Consider the following 18424-nt stretch of genomic DNA (forward strand, 5'->3'; position numbering starts at 1 on the left):
ACCTATAGAAGTTTTCCAACCTGCCATTAAAGTTGCAGGGATTATAAATTCCTGAAAGGCTGAAAGTGTAGTGTTGTAGCCTTACTTACAAGCTTACATAATCAAGCTATGAGTAGATTATTTACCTGCGTTGTTGTATCGTGAGTCGAATCAATTTTTTAATATAATTAGAAGAAAATAGAGAAATTCATGGAAGCAAGGTTTGTTGAACAGCTGATCCTTCTGTTTTACATATGTGTTTTATAGATGATAATTTTCTATTTTTTAAAGCTATTATACAGAAAACACCATGGTTAATCACTTGCTTCAATAATATAAGATAACTCATGCTAGGCAATTAATTTCGCAAAATCTAAGTATCTACTTCGGCAAAAATATAAGGGATGAATGGACATCACACATCTTGAATATCTTAAAGGTCAACAACCTTTTAAATCATGGAAATATCTCGGATTTCCATCCCTAATTAATAGAAATAAAAGGCTATTTTTTATTTTATTCATGGTTAGCGAAACAAAATGTTGTAAAAAGCTGAAAAGACTAATGATTTCTTTAGTGATCTAAGCCATCCCCAACTTACAAATAAGAGTCTTTTTATTGTCACTTACATAATGTGAGGAGTTGGAGAGAGTGATGAAAATATTCTAGTGGGGCAATAATCTTCAAATTAGACGTGGATTAATTGGCAAAATATGGGGTAGGTTATGCAGATCAAAGGATAATGATGAACTGAGCTTTTGCAATATGTATTGTTTTAATCTGGCATTACTTGGCAAGCTGGGATGGAAAATATTTCCCAGGACTTCTTGAATTCTAAATCAGGGCGTGGTCCAAGTTTTGTTTGGAGTAGCAATCGTAGCTCACAAAAGATTGTTAAAAGGGGAACTAGATGATATATTGATAAAAAAATATGTTCTTACAAAATTAGTAAAAAAAATCATTAAAAAAACATCTAGGGTTATTTTTTTTAAATAATAATCTTATCTTGTTGTAAATGATGTTTCTACTGCAATACCCGTGAAGGTTCTTTTCATATTTTTTTTTATCAAAATTTGAAGATTTTAATATATTTTTAAATAAAAAATAGATGAAATGCAGTGGAAGGAGTGTCAATTACAACACTACATGGTTTTTAATCTAAAAATAAATAAATTCAAGTGGTGGTAAAAACAAAAGTAGTTCGTACGAATCAAATTATATCAACAAAACAATTTTATGTTCTACTGTTTTAATTGAATATAAACCTAAAATTATAATACGAAGAATAAATTTTCCTTTTATTTGAATATAAATTTTTATTTTTATGGTAGCTTTTTCACTGTAAAAATGTTATTTTTTTAATTTTTTAATGATTAATAAAAAAACTAAAATAAAACTGTCTTTTTTATATAATTTTTTTTATTCATACGTGGCTTATTTGCCACCATATATTCATATTTTTTTATTCATTCATTGTTAATTGTTAAAATTATTAAAATGACATTTTTTTTTATAAAATATCAACGAAAAAGTCTCAGTATAATGGGTATTTAAGCACAAGGCCCATGGAAAGACTAAGCAGTTATATAGCCCAAAAGGGAGCATAGTTGGTGCCCTGTATAAATAATCAAGGGCTTGGATCTCTTTGCCGGGAAATTTTTTCCGCCAAGGTTGATTTTGGGTCACTGCTGATAGGTTCCATGCAAAACCATTGAAGGAAATAGGAAATGATGTTTTTACTAGAAGATTGATTTTTTTTTAAAATGTTTTTCACCAAATCTTTATCATATATATATATATATATTCAAGTAAAAAATAGGTTAAATGCAGTGGATGGAGCGTCAATTAAAACACCGCATAGTTTTTAATCTAGAAAAAAATAAATTCAAGTGGTGCTGGTCAAAACGGCCTATGGTTAGAATCAAATTATATCAACGAAAAAAATATCTTTTCCACTGCCTTAATTGAATATAAATCCAAAATTATAACACGAAGAATAAATTCTCTTTTCCACTGCATTAACCAAAACAAGTGTACACGCAGGTATAACCTACAAAAACATTACAAGAGTTGTATAACCTCCATTATATATTTTTGATATTAATATATTAAAACTATTTAAAAATAAAAAAATAATAATTTAATTTTTTTTTAATTATCACAGGGATGAATTGGGCCTCCGTAGATAATGTCAGGAACCGAACATGATCCAGTTGAGAAAAGGGTTAGAGGCTGGAAATTAATTTAAAATTTTAAAGTTATCCCAAAACAAAACAAACAAAAGATAGATAGACACAGGCGTGACACCCCACCCCTTTTTTTTTTTTTTTCAGTTTCAGCTGTGCCAGTGAATAAACAACGGGCGGGTGCCCAAATTTGTGTGCGTTTTAACCTCCGTTTGGTATTTAAGCAGGAGGGTGTTTGTTTTTTTTATTAATATTTTTATATTATTTTAATATGTTAATATTATAAATAAATTTTAAAAAATAAAAATAAAATTATTTTATGAGTTTTTATTTGAAAAGTAACTAGTATTAAATTAAAAAAATTTCAAATTGTTTTTAAAAATACTGACGGTGCCTTAATTTCCTGCTTTCTACCTCTTTACCTCCCACACAAAACCACCGTGAACCTTCTCTCTCGCTCTCAGACAAACACAGAATCATCTCTTTAAATTGAAAGTACAAAACTTATTTCCCTTTACGTTACATGCACTTAAAATCTCCTTTCTTGATTTTAACGACTCCAAAATCTAGTCCTTATTTTGTTGGTATGGTTCCCTCCTGACTGCTTAAACTCGAATTAACTGCTACTCTTGAATTCCTGAAAGAACAATAAAACTATGGTTCTTTATGATTCTTTGTTGTTTTGGAGCTGTATTACTACGTGTTTAATTAGAACTGGGGTTACAGGTTGTGGGTTCATGTGATTCTAGTAGAAACTTTTTTTTTTTGGGTTTTTGTGGGGTTCTTAGGTTATATGAATGTCGAGGGTTGGTGAATCGAAGATTTGGAGTTTTTTTTTCCTTTTTTTTATAAAAATTTGGAGGTTTTAAATTTATCTTTTGGAAGATTTGATGGAAACCCAGTTTGTTTAATTGTGATTTTGTGGCGCTGGTTTAGTAGGTTTTTTGGGGGGATTTTTTTTATCTGTTTTGGTTATGAATTTTGATAAGCAGCAATAGAACTTGAGAAAAGGGCAACAAGGGGATGGTAGTTTTGAATCGAGAAAGAGAGAAAAGAATGTTGTGAGGAGTTAAGACTTTTTTGATGCACCTCAATGGAGTTTGTAGGTTAAGATCTGCTGCTCTTGTTTGAGATTTCAAGGGCAAAGATATTGAATTGTGACCTTTTTTTAAGAATGTGATAATTGCATTGCTATTTGAGGCAGTCATTTTAAAATGTAGATATAAAGGATATTATTGGTCAGTTGATCGATGGTATTTAAGTTCCCAAGTTTGCATATTCGAAAAATGTCGGGATTAAATTAAAATGGTATTGAGGTTGTTCTTTAGGTTTAATTACACGTGCCTGCTTTCAAGTTCTTAGAAGTACTGTTGCTGTATTAGTTTAATTTGTTAATGCTTCAATTAACGAATGCAGCATAAAGCTGTTGGTTACTGCATTTTACATGCTCACATGAGTGTGTTTTATATATATATATATATATATATGTATGTATGTATATGTATATGTATCTGTTTGCAACATTTAGGTATCTGTTTTAAATTCCAAGGAATCTCAGGATTGGAATTTCATGCCTTTATTGTCTTCTGAGCAGTATTCATTTTTAAGTACACATGTTTGTGTCTCCTATTACAGATAATGGTTTCGTGCATTGCTTTATTTCTTTTTGTATCAGTCAAGTAACAATGTGTTTGGTTTCTGAAAACACATGAGATGGCTGGAAACTTGAGTTGAAACAATGTTTTTCCTAACAATGATTTGATTACTTCTATAGTTGTAACTTCATTTGTGGTACTTTTTGTTTACCTTTCAAAGAATCTCTTAATTATGATGTCAGTTGCCTCCAAGTTACATTTTTTACCTCTTATCTAATGGTGTAGATCTTTGGTTCTTCCGTCAAGAGGTGAGTTGTTTTGTGCAAATACAATGAATTTCCCAATAATGTAATACCAGTAAAGTGAAGCTTAGAATGTCATTCACCGATGCACCGCTGCCAATTCCACATGTGCCCTAAAGAAAGACAGCAAGGTAGATAATTTCCAGAGGTATATAGGGAACCAACATAGTTAGAAGAGTCCGTCATAAACGACACATCAGAGCTCCTCAACTTATCTATTGTATCCTGCAGGCAAAACCATTGGATGGTAACTATCTTGCCATTCCATGGATATCACACACAGATGCTCTCCTTGCCTTTAATTTCATACTTAGATGGGCTATCTTCCGTGAGCATGCAGAGGCGATCTTCCATGATCTGAATGTACGTTTGCTTGTAGCCTTTCCACTTTAATATATCAACTTAAGCAATACAGCTCTAGGAAGAAATAGAAGGCAAAGGATGCAAAGTTTAATGATGTAGTTCATCTCAAAGGTTTAAATGAGAATGTTTTTTCATCCGAATGAACCTTGGTAGTTTTATTTTTTCAATAGGCATCATGGAATGTGGTGCTAGGCTCATTGAAACTGGCCAAACTCTATTATTAAGATATTAGCGGAAGGCGCGGCTTTTTTCCGCAATCCCTTGATTTCATCATATTTAGTTTCCTGAAAATATGCCAAAGATTGTTTCCAGAAGCGGACGATGGTTGACATAAATGGACACACTTATATGGATGGGCTATTATTTTGTATTTTTTTTTATTGCCTACATTGTTGGCCACAATCATAAGTTCAATATCTGCTGTCCTCCTTTTTGTGACTAGATGTTTTTTGGCTTGCTGATATGTAGCATTAGTTCATCTGTTTGAAAAGAATTATTTTGCGTTCTAAAAATCATCGTCTTTCTATCAATGTGATTGAAGTTATTTGATCTTTTCATGTGTGCTTCTGATAAATAAACATACCGTGGTTTCTGTTATTGCCATATTGGAAAATACTAATGTTTTGGTAATTTTTGCTGGTTTAGTTGTTGTCTGACGCACACTGCATCCATAAATGGCCAATAACCCTCAATTCTCTGGAATACAGGTAATTTTCTACAAAAAAATCTTTGTTGTATGCAATTTCATTTCTTATGTGTACTCAAATCTAGCCTACTTGCTACTGGGTATTCATACAGCAACAGACCTTGAATTTCTTAATATGACTTTTTTTATTTGATTTTTTTTGTGGCATATTTTCCATGGTTTTCCAATCCCAAGATTTGGACACCAAAATTGTGCTCTTAATTAACAAGTTATTTTGGAAAATAACATATGCTGTGCCATAATTCAACCTTTTCATTGCATATCAATCCATCATGCATCTAGATAAAAAAGAGAAAAGAAATGTAAGTATCCTGCTGATGGCCAAAATACAAATTGAGGACAGATGATTGCAATGATAGTAATGGTTAAATTTGCATGTTTTGAAATATACATGACAGCAACCACTCTCTTGTTTGAGAAGGTGCAGTAAATTCCCATAATTTTTCTTTGTTTGAATTTCTTTTTCCTAGACCCATTGTTGAAGGAATAATTATCCAACAAGTGTACAAGAGGTGTTTTTTGTGTTTTTTGCAAGGCATCTTAAGGTTGATATGTTTAATGGTCATGCCAATTTAAGGGTTTGTTTATGGTATGCATGGAGGCTTTCTTCACTTTGTCGATATGTTCTTGTAAAATTCCTGATGGAGAATTGATATTTTTTTTGTCATGATTAATGCTGTCATACAAAGTGTTTTTACGTATTTATGTTTGAAAGATAGTATTGAAGAGCCACAATGCTACTTTGTGTGTTTAGACACGGCACTTAATTTTTTTATTTGACATATCATCACATAAAATGGACCGAGTAACTTGAAAGCAACCCGCCACCTACCTAGCATCAGAATCATCGAGTTGTCATGCAATAAATTCCTTGCTGCATTTATCATCAGCATGCTAAAACACCATAGAAATCTATGTTATGATGAAAAGAAGTGTAACAAAATTATATGTTATGGTAGAAAATTAAATGTTAGCGATTTTGTTCTCATCTAGTGAAAAATTTTCTTTTCTAAAAGGAAAAAAAAAGAAGAGAGTTGGTGGATACTAGATAAATGATAATTTCCTTATTCCTTTTTTTCTCAACTACATCAATTATTCAGTTGTCTTCAAGGTTATCTATCTTGTAGTTCATGCCATTTGCCTTGAAGCTTATGGCTATTTTCATTAGAAGACAAAAAATACTCGTGAATTTGCCACTTGTTTCCCAAACTGGTTATGCTGGCAATTTTCCTTTATCTTTTGCTTATTGTGCTCTTTTTTTATTCAAAAGCCTCTTCAGCCTCCTCTGGTTGGCCCAATGGATCCTCCTCGAAATTTGTTTCCACCACCACCGATGCCTGTTCAAGTAACGTTTCTCACCTGTTAAAATTTATAGATCACCATTCCAATTACTTCAAATAGATCTGGAGAAATCTTTTTCAATCAATTGTTGCTGCAGTTCTGACCCATTGTTCCAGTGCAGCCACAACAATTCATTCCTGTGAGTTCTCCACACTTTCAGCCTGTTGGCCGGGGTGTCACTGTGATGAATGCGGGATTGCCTCCTCAACCCCCACAACCTCAATTTCCTCATCCAATGCAGCAGTTACCAGCTATACCTAACCAGCCAAGCCATGGTCCTCCTCCACCACCACCACCACAGGCAATTATATTGCCAAATGCTCAGCCAAACAGGCATGTCATGTCTGGATCTCCACTGCCTCCACATAGTGTTCAAACTCCAAACAACTATATGCCTGGTTTAGGTGGCTTGGGAGTGCCTCTATCTTCATCGTATACTGTAAGATATTGGGAGTTCCCCCATAGTTGATTTTTACGAGTTTGATTGGTATCTCAAGTGTTTAATTTATAGAATCTGATTTTTGCAGTTTGCACCATCTTCACATGGTCAACCACCCGTAACCTTTAACGCTGTATCTCAATATCAGCCTATGCCTCAAATGCATGAACCATCTATTCCCTCTGGAGGACAGCCAGCATTACCATCCATGAACCAGAACACTGCACTTGTTTTGCCTATACAGCACAATGGTGAACAGTCTTCAATTACCGCTGCCAATGTTCTGGTTGGAAGATCCCTCTCATATTCCTGTCTTCTTGTGTTGTTTCTCTTCATTACCTTTTCTCCTTTTCAATCTGAACATATCTTTATGTCTTTTTTCTGGTGTCGGCACTGCATAAATTTTCAGGCAACTGGTATCCAACCTAGGCCAACTGAAGAAGCCTTGACAGAGTGGAAAGAGCATACATCTGCCAATGGAAGGAGGTATGTGGTTCCTAGTGGGGCAGGTGATTGTTGTTGCACAATACAACACTGCCAGATTAGTTTTGGTTGTGTTTATTTATTTTTTATATGTGGGCAGCGAGCACTCTACCCCAACTTCATTTGATTAAGAATCAGTTCTTGTGATAATGCATTGTTGTTATCAGTTCTTCTCAATGTTCAATTGATGTTGTATTTACATATTTGTTTGATGTATCTCTTTGCCTGATATCCAGGTTTTATTACAACAAGAGGACAAAGCAATCTAGTTGGGAGAAGCCTTTCGAGTTAATGACACCAATTGAGGTGAGTTCATGTTACTGGTGCTGTTAGCCTCTTGAATTATTAACAATCTGTAGCTTTATGGCTTAAAAACTTTGTGGAACTGTTCGTATATGCATACCTCCGTGTTTTAGTACAATTTTGTTGGGATTTAATATGACAGTTTCTTGTTATATGGATCTTCTCCAATTGCAAGCTGATCACTTGGTACATTTTATACAAGATTGGTAAATGAAACCTGCCACGCTAGCTCGCCATTAAGGTTGGATTTTTTTCTCAAGCAGGCAACCATGTACTTTTGACTTTTTGTATCTGTTGTTTTGTTGTATAAAATCGGTAAACTGGCCTAGAAAGATATAGCCCCATGATTGACAAATTGCTAGGGGTGTTTTAACCATTCTTACCATCACCCAGCCAATTCTTCTTTGTAATTAACTTTTCTTCTCGTGCTGCTTTTCTTCTTACATCTTCACCGTTGCTTTTTGAACATCTTTTGCTTAACTTAATTATGTCTAACATTTGAAAGTAAAAGGAAAGATACTACCTTAATCTTTTGTCTGGAAATTTTTTTTCAAGTAAATGTCTCTCTCTCTTGCGCCTTGCCTGCTTGCCCAGTTTCTCTTTTTGATCATTTGGATTATGCTTGCAAAATGACTACTTTTTGAATGCTTTTCTGGTACTGATCGGCTATGCCTGGTACTCAGGCTATCAGTATAGCACATGCTAGAGTGTGACGAATATCTCAATCTTTCATTTTGGTATAGCTCAGTAAATATCCTTTGCAAAAATTGTAAGTTTTGTGTTTTTGATTTATTCTAAGATGCTTGTTTACTATTTAATTCTTATTAAATTACTACTTACATACTCTCAAGGTACTTTTGTGATAAGTAAGGTATCGTGAAATTTGTCCCTTGTTGACATCTGTTCTCAATAGGGTTGAATGCTATATGAACTCCCTTTTGATTTCTTGTAATATTAAAAAAATACCTTGTTATGACTCCCGTAGCTTTAAAGCTGCTGACAGGTACAAGCTGTGCTACTCTATGAGGGGTAGGATATGATGTGGGTCCTAGCTGCTTGCACTACCTACTTTATAGCTTGAATGTTAGTAATTCCTGTCATTTGTGTTATTTACTGATCGTTATGGATTTATGTGTAAAATTGTTGTTTTACTTGGTTAGTATGACCAACCACAAAACAAACATCCTTACTAGGCCTTAAATGTCTGACCAATATCCTGAGCTCCATACTAGGCTTAAATGTCTGTCTGATATCCTGAGCCCCCAGAACAAATTCAGTATCACTTCAATTTCACGAAATTGAATGCTAAAGAAGGAAATCCTGATTGTTTTTTCTTGGATTACTTGCACATGGCTACTTTATATGATGGGTTTTACACTTTCTGGAGTGTTATGATACTGTTGGTTCCCAGTTTTTTTAATTCCTTATTAGTCTTTGTGTTTATGCTCGTTGTTCATAAAAAAAAGCATGTTGGTGAAGTTGGATATAGCTTAGTGAAAATAATGCATTTTGTTGAAAAATGACTAATTGAAAGCGAGCTTGAAGCTTGGGTACCACTGAAAGTACTTATCCTCCATGCTGTTTCTCCCTTTTTTGGGAAATGGGAGTTGATCTCGTAATCTGTTTGCAATGTCCTTGTCCAGTTAAACTATTCTTGTCCAGTTAAACTATTCAATTGTTTGGAATTGATGCATAAGAAGCCACTAACTTTCAGAATTTTTTTTTGCTTTTGTTGAAAGTTGTCAATTTTTGTTTTTATATGTAAGAATTGTCAAATTCTGTCATTCATGTTTTCTGACTAAATTAAAGCAAATTTAAATTTTCTCTAGGACTAAGCTGTTTTTTTTTTTAAAAAAAGTTTTCTTCAAGTTCTTCATCTATTTATCTTTGCAAAGTTGCTGTTATCAGATAATGCTTCTCTTTATTCATTGATTCATTTATTTTGCCAACATAGAGGGCAGATGCATCAACTAACTGGAAGGAATTCACAAGTCCTGATGGACGAAAGTGTGTAATTCAGTCTACTTTCCCTGGAGCTATTTATTCATTTTGTTTATTTGAAGATTCCTTCTCTCCCTCTTTCTAGCAAAGCGAATATATTTGTGATGTTTTGGGTGCTGTTCTGTCTATGAATCCTCTAGATATTACTACAACAAAGTTACCAAGCAGTCAAAATGGGAAATCCCAGAAGAATTGAAGGTTTCTCCTGAACTGACATATTTCCTTTTTGTTAAACATATTTTCATCTTTTTGTTAAAAAGATAAACTTGTTTATCTCACTATTGTTTTAAAATGCTTGCTTCAAGTTGGCCCGTGCACGAGTAGAAAAGCCATCTATCATGGAAACACAATCGGAAGTCTCTGCTAATTCTCATGCCCCTACTTCTGTTCTTCCATCTATGGGTAAGGCACCATCTAGTGCCGATGCTTTGTCTTCTACAGCTCAAGGGGCACCATCAAGTCCAGTTCCTGTTAAACCTGTTGCTGTTGCTGGTAACTCGCAATCTCAGTTAGCTTCTGAATCATCAGCCCTACGTGTTATGTCCTCTTCCATGACGACCAATGCAGATGAAGTTCAGACAACCGAGAGTCCTGTTGCTGGTGTTCCAAAAAATGCTGAAATCAATGCTACAGCAGTTAACACAATAACTGCACCAATGTATAGTATTCTTTACCTATTTCATAAGAAACAAAAGTAGCATGTATCTTTGGTTCACTTATTTTTTTAATTTTTTAGGAGCGACAGCTTTTCTGCTAATGATAAACCTAGTTCAGAAGATGATGCTCCTGCACAAGATAAACAGGTAGTTGTCAAAATTAGGATTTCTCTCAGTCTGGAAACATACTGGACTTGCTTTGCTAGCAACTTGATGTGGTTTATGCCTTCCAGGAAGCTGAAAAAGATGTTGTCATAGATGAAAAGGTTAACAATGTTACATTGGAAGAGAAATCAGTTAATCAGGATCCCTTACTTTATGCTGATAAGCTGGTATGTATTTTACAGATTCAAGTTTCTCATAGCATGCCTTTCTGGTATTGACATTTTGACTGTACATTTTTCCTTCCCCCTTTCTAGGAGGCAAAAAATGCATTTAAAGCACTTTTGGAGTCTGCAAATGTTGGGTCTGAGTGGACCTGGGACCAGGTAATTTAACACATTGTATGTGTAATTCTGTCTCCCGCATTTGGAAGTTCCTGACTGTGCTGCTGATTATATCAGGCCATGAGAGTAATAATTAATGATAAAAGATATGGTGCATTAAAAACACTTGGAGAGCGGAAGCAAGCATTTAATGAGGTAAATATTCATAGTTGGTGTTCTCTTAAGTTTCAACCTCTCTGTTCTCTCTTGCCAAAAAATAAAAAAAAAATCGCACTTTTTAGAATTTCCTGTGCATTCAAAATGTCATTTATCATGACACTAACTTTTTGTTTCAGTTCTTGGGTCAGAAGAGAAAACAGGAAGCTGAGGAAAGGAGGGTTAAACAGAAAAAAACACGGGAAGAATTCAAGAAAATGCTAGAAGTAAGTTTTTTGAGTTTCATTCTTCTGTTTTGTGTATGAAGATACGTTTGCGCGTGTGATTTTTCTATAAGAGTCCGATTTTCTTTTTGGTTCTAACATGAAATCCTTTCAGGGGTCCAAAGAGCTGACAGCATCCATGAGATGGAGGTTTGTATTTCTGATGAAATTTTTCATTGCAATTCATTTCCTCTTGCTCCTTGTAAAATGGCTGTTTTCTTAATAAGTTCTTTTTTGTACTTGAATGCTCAAAATATTGTTCAGTAAAGTAGCGACTCTGTTTGAAAACGATGAGCGGTTTAAAGCTGTTGAACGGGAAAGAGACCGTAGAGATCTGATTGAAACCTACTTGCAGGAACTTGAAGAAAAGGTATACTTTGCTAGCTCCATTGTTTTATCATCTATTCTGAACATCCATCCAGATAATTTAGCCTGTGTGTTTTACTGTATTTTTGTTTATTTTCTGAAGTCTAATAACTGATGGTAGCAATATATGAAGTTGTTATTTGAATCTTAAATTGGGATTTTTACTAGGAACGAGTGAAGGCACATGAGGAGCGCAAGAGGAACATCATGGAATACAGGCAGTTTTTGGAATCGTGCGAATTTATAAAGGCAATCTTTTGGCAAAGCTGATTTCACATTTTCAGGTTTCCTTAAATAGTGCAACTTACCACTTATCTATCATTTTCCCTCTGTAGGCAAGCACCCAGTGGCGAAAAGTACAGGATCGGTTAGAAGCTGATGAAAGATGTTCACGCCTTGAAAAAATTGATCGCTTAGAAATTTTTCAGGTAATCATCTTCATTTAGCTAGTAACATTTGTACAAATATGTGGATCTAATTTCACAATGATGTCTCAGGATTATTTACATGATTTGTTGAAGGAAGAAGAGGAGCAAAGGAAGATACAGAAGGTGACATTATTAGTTAGCCTTTGTGAAACGATGTATTTTGTTTTGTTTTAAACTATGTTCTTATTCCGTTGTTGATGAAAATAGGAAGAACAAAGAAAGGCAGAGCGTAAAAATCGTGACGAGTTCCGCAAGCTGCTTGAAGAACATGTTGCTTCAGGCACTCTTACAGCCAAAACTAACTGGCGTGATTATCACCTAAAGGTTAATAAAACCACCTTGGTTTTGTTTTGATAAGCATCTTTGTGTATGTGTGTCTGTCTCACAAGCAACTTTGATTTTGTGACTGAGCATTGTTAATTGGTTTCTGTAAAGAAGAGCTGTTGTCTCATATTATGGGATGCATTTTCTCATAGATTCGTACTTTAATTTGTTATTCAGGTTAAAGATTTGCATGCATATGTGGCTGTCACTTCAAATGCCTCAGGCTCAACTCCAAAAGATTTGTTTGAAGATGTCTCTGAGGAGCTACAGAAACAAGTAATTATACTGTGTTTAGTTTCATGATAATTGACATTTTCATCAAGAAAAGCATGTGGAGTTGAGAAAAATAGGCTACTATGAACTTTAGAGTTTGTAGGGACATGTTTTATTCTTGATGTTTCAGCATTTTCTTTTTATACCCACTATACTAGTTTTTCAGTTTTTTTCCCTTTATACAAGCTGTGACAAACTTGTGGCATTTAATTACACCTTCAAAATTCTGAGCAGCATTTACCTGCAAACTCTGGTCATTGCAATGGCAGTTAATTAGTTTAAATAGCCAGTTATTTTTTTTATACTAATTAAAGACGTAATATTGAAATATTTTTCCTTTGATGAAGTTGGCCCCAAAGAATTTGGGCTTAAATGCAAGACACAAGCAGCAACTTCTCTGCAGTGAAAATCCAGATTGTCTAGCTACCTGTTCTTCATGATTAATAATTTGTTTATGGGAATGTTACAGATTGATTTAATTTTCTTAACATTTTTTGGTTTGAAAGTGTGCTTTCTTTGACCTGATATTCTGGCACTTACACGTTTGCAATGTGTCTGCTTGTTTTTACAGTATCATGAGGACAAAACTTGGATAAAGAATGTTGTAAAGTTGAAAAAGGTATAATCTGAAAATGTTTTCTTTTCACATATCCTGTTCTCTTAGATGTCTAATATGCTTGAAGTTTCAGGTTCCTTTGGCATCAAACTGGACACTTCAGGATATGAAGGTTGCTATTATTGAGGATGTTAACTCTCCGCCTATATCAGATGTGAACCTAAAGGTGTTGTCAGCTCTAATTGTAGTTGATTCTTCCTTCTTTACATTGTCAAGTTCTTCATTCTTAAGGTTAATTGGCGATCTTGTCTTTACAATGTCATTTTCTCCACATTTCATTGGGTTACATGTTCCTTTTGAGTTTTTTCTATAATGTATAGTTGGAATTCTTGGCATCTGATTGAAAAGATTAAAAAGTAAAAAAAAGAAAGATATTGATTGTAATTGGAATTTCCCTGGGTTGCATGTTCACATTGCACTAGAATATACTCACCGTTGCTTGGCAATTGTTTGAATATGATCTCTTGGACCAACAATAAGTGTCCTTTCCTAAAAAATGTTGACTTGATTGTGGATAACCTAATTCAAATCTTGGAAGCCTGAGCTTGCACAGAAATAGCTCAAAAGCTAGCACTGCCCTAATTTGAAGGTAAATGGTATCTAGAATTGGAAATAGGCAACTACACTATTGTATACATGGTTTTATTTTCAAAGGATTTTTTTACCCTTGATTGCATATTTTTTTTGAAACATATGTGCCACAGTGATCTGATGTGGTGCTTTACCTCTCTGCAGATGGTATTTGATGAGTTGCTGGAAAGAGCAAGGGAAAAGGAGGAGAAAGAAGCCAAGAAGCGTAAACGTCTTGCGGATGATTTTCTCAATCTACTACAGTCTATCAAGGTATAATGTCCTTTTATTGGATGGATAATTAAGGGCATTTTCTTTCAATCATCCATCTGAGTCTCTGCTTTGTTGCAGGATATAACTGCATCTTCAAAGTGGGAGAGCTTCAAGGAAATCTTCGAAGGAAGCCAAGAGTACAGGTATTACTTGCCAATGTTTGAAACTGTGTTTATTCATAGATCTATGATATATGCATCTGCAAAAAGTTTTGGACACTTCCAAACATGTCAAGATATCTCTTTTTATATATGAAAATGCAATTCTCTCTTTGTTTTTTTTTTTTTGGTATTTGCTAGAAGGACATGCAGTTTTCTTTCCACTTCAAATTAATTGTGTTTTACGAGTCACAAATTGATTTCCATGCTAAATGCTATATTTTATCATTTGTCCTGTAATTGTCTTATTTGTGGAACTTTCATGAATAACCATATCCATTATCTGAGCTGTACTTTATTTGTAATATCATTTTGCTTGATGTTTTGTTGTAGTTCCATTGGTGAAGAAGCCTTCTGCAGGGAGATGTTTGAGGAATATATATCCCAACTGAAAGAACAGGAGAAGGAGAATGAGCGGAAACGAAAGGAGGAAAAGGTATGAACTGGTTTCGTGTGAATTTAAACAACGTTCAAAACTCAAAACCATGGTCCTGTCTGTTATTTATGAAATAATATCTGAACCATGATTATTACATATGTGAGCTTTGGTCACTTCCCATCTGGTACTTGCAAAACAAATAAACTTGGATAGTTAAACTTAAATTTCTGGTTTTGATATTCTGCAGGCAAAAAAGGAAAAAGAAAGAGAGGAAAGAGATTGGAGGAAAGCTAAGCATAGAAGCGAAAAGGAGAGGGGACATGAAAGAGACAAGGAGCACACAAGGAAGGAAGAAGCTGATGTTGAAATCTCTGAAACAACAGAAACTCAAGTTTGTAGTGATAAGAAAAGATCTGGGAGTGACAATAGCAGCAGGAAACAGAGGAAGAGGCATCAAAATGCTGTGGATGATTTGGATGAAAGTGAGAAGGATCGGTCCAAGAGTTCCCATAGACATGGCAGCAATGACCACAAAAAATCAAGAAGGGTATGCAATTTTTTCTTTCTCATGCATGTAATACTTGGCTTCACGTGTAATAAAGCATTAATGGAACATGCTTTCCTCTCTGTTTTTTGCCCCAATAATCGGTGCAGCATGGTTCCACCCCTGAGTCAGACAGTGAAAGCAGGCACAAGAGACACAAGAGAGACCACCGTAATGGTTCTCGTAGGGCTGGTGATAACGAGGATCTCGAAGATGGGGAATTTGGGGAATTTGGTGAGGATAGGGAAACTCGGTAGTTATCTCTTCCTACAAATTGTTTATTTTTTCCAAATTTTCTTCAATGTTTCATCTGTATTACAAACATGAACTGTTTTCTAAAGCATTACCTTAATAGAATAGAGTTTAAGTAGTATTTCTTACATCTTTCTGTAATCTGTATGTGCATTGGTTTTTCGTTTAATCAGCCATACATCCATGGATAATATTTTGGGAGAAGTCACATTGCATGGACACTGTTATAACATTGCAAAACAAAATCAAGAAAATGAAAAATCTAAAATATACCAAAGAATTCAAAATTAAATTATGAACTAGAGGTAATAGCCAAAGTGGAATTTGTTTGATATTGCAGGTAGTCCAATCACTTTTGACTTGTTAGATTACTGTTCCTGTCTTTGGTTGGATGAGAGGCTGGTTTACTAGTCTCTGTTTATTTGTGCGGCCTCGTCAAATACACATTGGCCAACTTGTTCCAATAACTTTATGATGCCAGTGGTTGCTGCGGTGAACTGGTACTTTTCTGCTTTTATATGAATGAGATACTGTATTGTTTTATGCTGTAAGAACTACCATTCCTGCTTTCAAACTCGTTCTCCTTCAGCCATAGGTAAAATAGAGGTGATTTTGGTAAATAAATGATGAATTAAGAAGAGAGGAGTTTATGGGAATTGGAGAATTATCCATGAGACGCTAACAATGAAACCAGCTATAATGGTGCCACAGTGGGCATATTTTTACATGGAAATTGTGATGTTGCAGTCTGGCTGATAATCCAAAAAGTTGACCCTTTGAATAACACGCCCACCAATAGAAAGTGATGAATTTCCATGAATCTTTATGATCTGTGTATTGTTTCTATCATTAGTGCTTGCTCATCGTTCATGGATCATGATACTTTGTGCTTTATCCGGCTGCCTGGTTCTGCATGCTCGATATATAAACTAGTTGTTTTTGTAGCTCAAGTACTCTCACGTTGTTTTCCACTCTACACTGCTTGATAATCATGACGGTATTGCTTGATTTTCTTAATGGTCACCGTACTCTTAAAAGTCCGCGTTAAGACAAATGAGGAAGAATATATAAAAGTTTTCCATTAGTTATTGATGTTGTGAAACCAAATTTAAAGTTCATGATGCCATGGGAACTCCTGAGGCCCCTGCCTGTTGAGCAAGCCAACACTGATTTCGTCGTAATTTTTTACAGGAGGTTCTGTTGCTATTTTTTGGTCTCTGTTTTGCCAAGTAATTAACACGATTGTTTACTGCAAAAATAAATCAAGCACTTCCTGAATTATTTCATTCAATATAGCGTCTCCTATCTCAGTCCCTATCCTCTGCTGCGAATAACGGCCATATTCTACTGTGCTAGATGCATTAATATTTATTTGTTCGGTTGCTTCTTGTTTTCCCCATGAGCAAATTTGCTCGCAGATGATTTTCCCAAGCTCTTGTAGACTTATGAATTCTTGAGCGTTCTGCTTTCTTCTGTGCATCCTTCTATGTACTTCTATGGCTTCGTTTACACAATCAAAAAGTAGCTGCATGTTTTGCCGTAAGACCCTATTGTTTTTCAGGTGCTGAGAAAAAGCAGGCCCAACAACCTCCTGTAACTCTGCGAAACCAGCAAGGCTATGCTTTTCAATCAATGATTTAACTAGTAAGTCGCACAAGAAAGCTGAGAGCATGTTGTCTTCCTCAGCATTTCTACTCAAAACGGTGCTTGAAGCTGATGCAGCTTTTCCTTCTTGTTTTGGCAGGAAGCGACACACTGTTCATTGTAAGGATGGGTTACTACTAATCTAAAATTATAAATCAAGAAAGTTGCCATGTTATTCATAAATGAAATAAACGATTCTTTGTACCTTTGTTTATTGATGGTAGTTCATTTAGCACTGACACTGGGCTGAGTTGCTCATTCTCTTCCTTGCATTCCCACTGAAAATATGTATCTGCAGCAGCCTGCTTAACTTTTGTCAGTAAATCTGTTTGAAACAAGAAACATCAACAAGTAAAATTCTCTCGTGACCACATTATATGAAGGGAATTAAGTTTAGATAATGTTTTCTTGATAATATCTATATATGCACCTTTTGTTTCAAACTGCTATGCGTCAAGGGTTGAGAAGTTTTTGGACGATGAGAGGCATGATTTTCATAAAAATGTGAATCTTTAACGTTGCATCTGAAAGATTCACGAACTGCAACTGAACTGCTCCCTGTAGGAAGCCACTCTATTTCTCCAAACTGCCGGGGCTTTTCAATTGTTTTCGAAACAGGTTCGTGTTTCTGAGCTTTATGGCAGCTTGAAACTGGCTGGTTTTGACTAGTGCGAGTGAACTTAAGCAGCAACAACTTCAGGATCTTCCTAGTCTGCTCAATCCTTCTTTTGTTCAAATCATAACTGCGTGGTCTCTTTTGCTTCTTGTTCAACATGATCTTTCGTTCTGAAAGGTAAGCGTCTAGCACAAAAGGCTTCTGTTGCTCTTGGAGATACTCCCATAGCTGTTTTGATGAAGAAGAAGCCATTCAAGTCCTGCAGACTTGTGTGTTTGATTTTGCAAGTGTGATCAGAGAGAAGGGGTGATGAGGTATGAAGTGCAGCAGGCGTATTTGTAGTTGGAACTGAAAAGGAGCATGTATGTCACATTGAAGGATAAAAAAATATAAAGAGAAGACGATAAAAGGGTGCAGATTTAAATATGTGGAAGACAGAATTTTGACATCTTTCTTCTTCTTCATGCTCTGTTGTCTGAAAATTTTGGCATCATCAATCAATTACAAGATTGCCTAGTTTTAACTTTTGGCTGTCCGCAATCTGTGGCTAGATTGCGTAAGATACGCCTGCAGGATGATATCTAAACTTTTGTATGGTCTCCTCAAGTTGTGTCTTTTATAGAGAAACACCCAAAACAACACATGATGAATCAGAGGCAAATCGGATGTTGTACATGTTGCATGGTGGCAGTTTGGCTTGCATTCAGACAGAATTCTACTTCTCTTTGTATTTGTTTATGTATGCAAATAATTCTTTAGATA

General features: G+C 35.0%; 1 protein-coding gene and 1 long non-coding RNA gene across 9 annotated transcripts; one reads left to right on the top strand and one right to left on the bottom strand.

Annotated features, from left to right (window-relative positions):
• The first annotated feature begins 2454 nt into the window (after positions 1 to 2454).
• LOC133679950 (pre-mRNA-processing protein 40A-like) lies at positions 2455 to 17250 on the top strand. Of its 7 annotated transcripts, none has more exons than XR_009836242.1 (34): positions 2455 to 2749; positions 4046 to 4193; positions 4294 to 4425; positions 5071 to 5132; positions 6402 to 6476; positions 6594 to 6911; positions 7000 to 7197; positions 7321 to 7397; positions 7631 to 7700; positions 9652 to 9704; positions 9839 to 9896; positions 10004 to 10356; positions 10435 to 10501; positions 10588 to 10686; positions 10774 to 10842; positions 10918 to 10995; positions 11136 to 11222; positions 11335 to 11369; positions 11484 to 11589; positions 11754 to 11834; positions 11921 to 12013; positions 12083 to 12136; positions 12221 to 12337; positions 12515 to 12613; positions 13182 to 13229; positions 13300 to 13392; positions 13962 to 14069; positions 14148 to 14212; positions 14561 to 14663; positions 14854 to 15153; positions 15261 to 15403; positions 15743 to 15902; positions 16964 to 17046; positions 17125 to 17250. XR_009836242.1 is itself a non-coding variant. In XM_062102691.1 (32 exons), exons 4-32 carry the CDS (start codon positions 5100 to 5102, stop codon positions 15744 to 15746), a joined length of 3084 nt encoding a protein of 1027 aa, XP_061958675.1. In that variant the 5' UTR covers positions 2455 to 2749; positions 4046 to 4193; positions 4294 to 4425; positions 5071 to 5099; the 3' UTR covers positions 15747 to 15976. The 7 variants fall into 7 exon arrangements, 4 of the variants coding, with proteins under 4 accessions (XP_061958675.1, XP_061958677.1, XP_061958676.1 ...); XR_009836241.1 differs by having other exon boundaries at positions 17147 to 17250; XR_009836240.1 differs by having other exon boundaries at positions 16964 to 17250.
• On the bottom strand, positions 16529 to 18204 carry LOC133679952 (uncharacterized). Of its 2 annotated transcripts, XR_009836244.1 has the most exons (3): positions 17477 to 18190; positions 17252 to 17371; positions 16529 to 17157 (listed from the first exon to the last, which is right to left on the bottom strand). It is a non-coding gene; the product is annotated as an uncharacterized LOC133679952 (long non-coding RNA). The 2 variants fall into 2 exon arrangements; XR_009836243.1 differs by having other exon boundaries at positions 17252 to 18204.
• Positions 18205 to 18424: the final 220 nt, after the last annotated feature.

This window comes from Populus nigra, chromosome 19 (assembly GCF_951802175.1).
Source record: "Populus nigra chromosome 19, ddPopNigr1.1, whole genome shotgun sequence".
Lineage (NCBI taxonomy): Eukaryota > Viridiplantae > Streptophyta > Magnoliopsida > Malpighiales > Salicaceae > Populus > Populus nigra.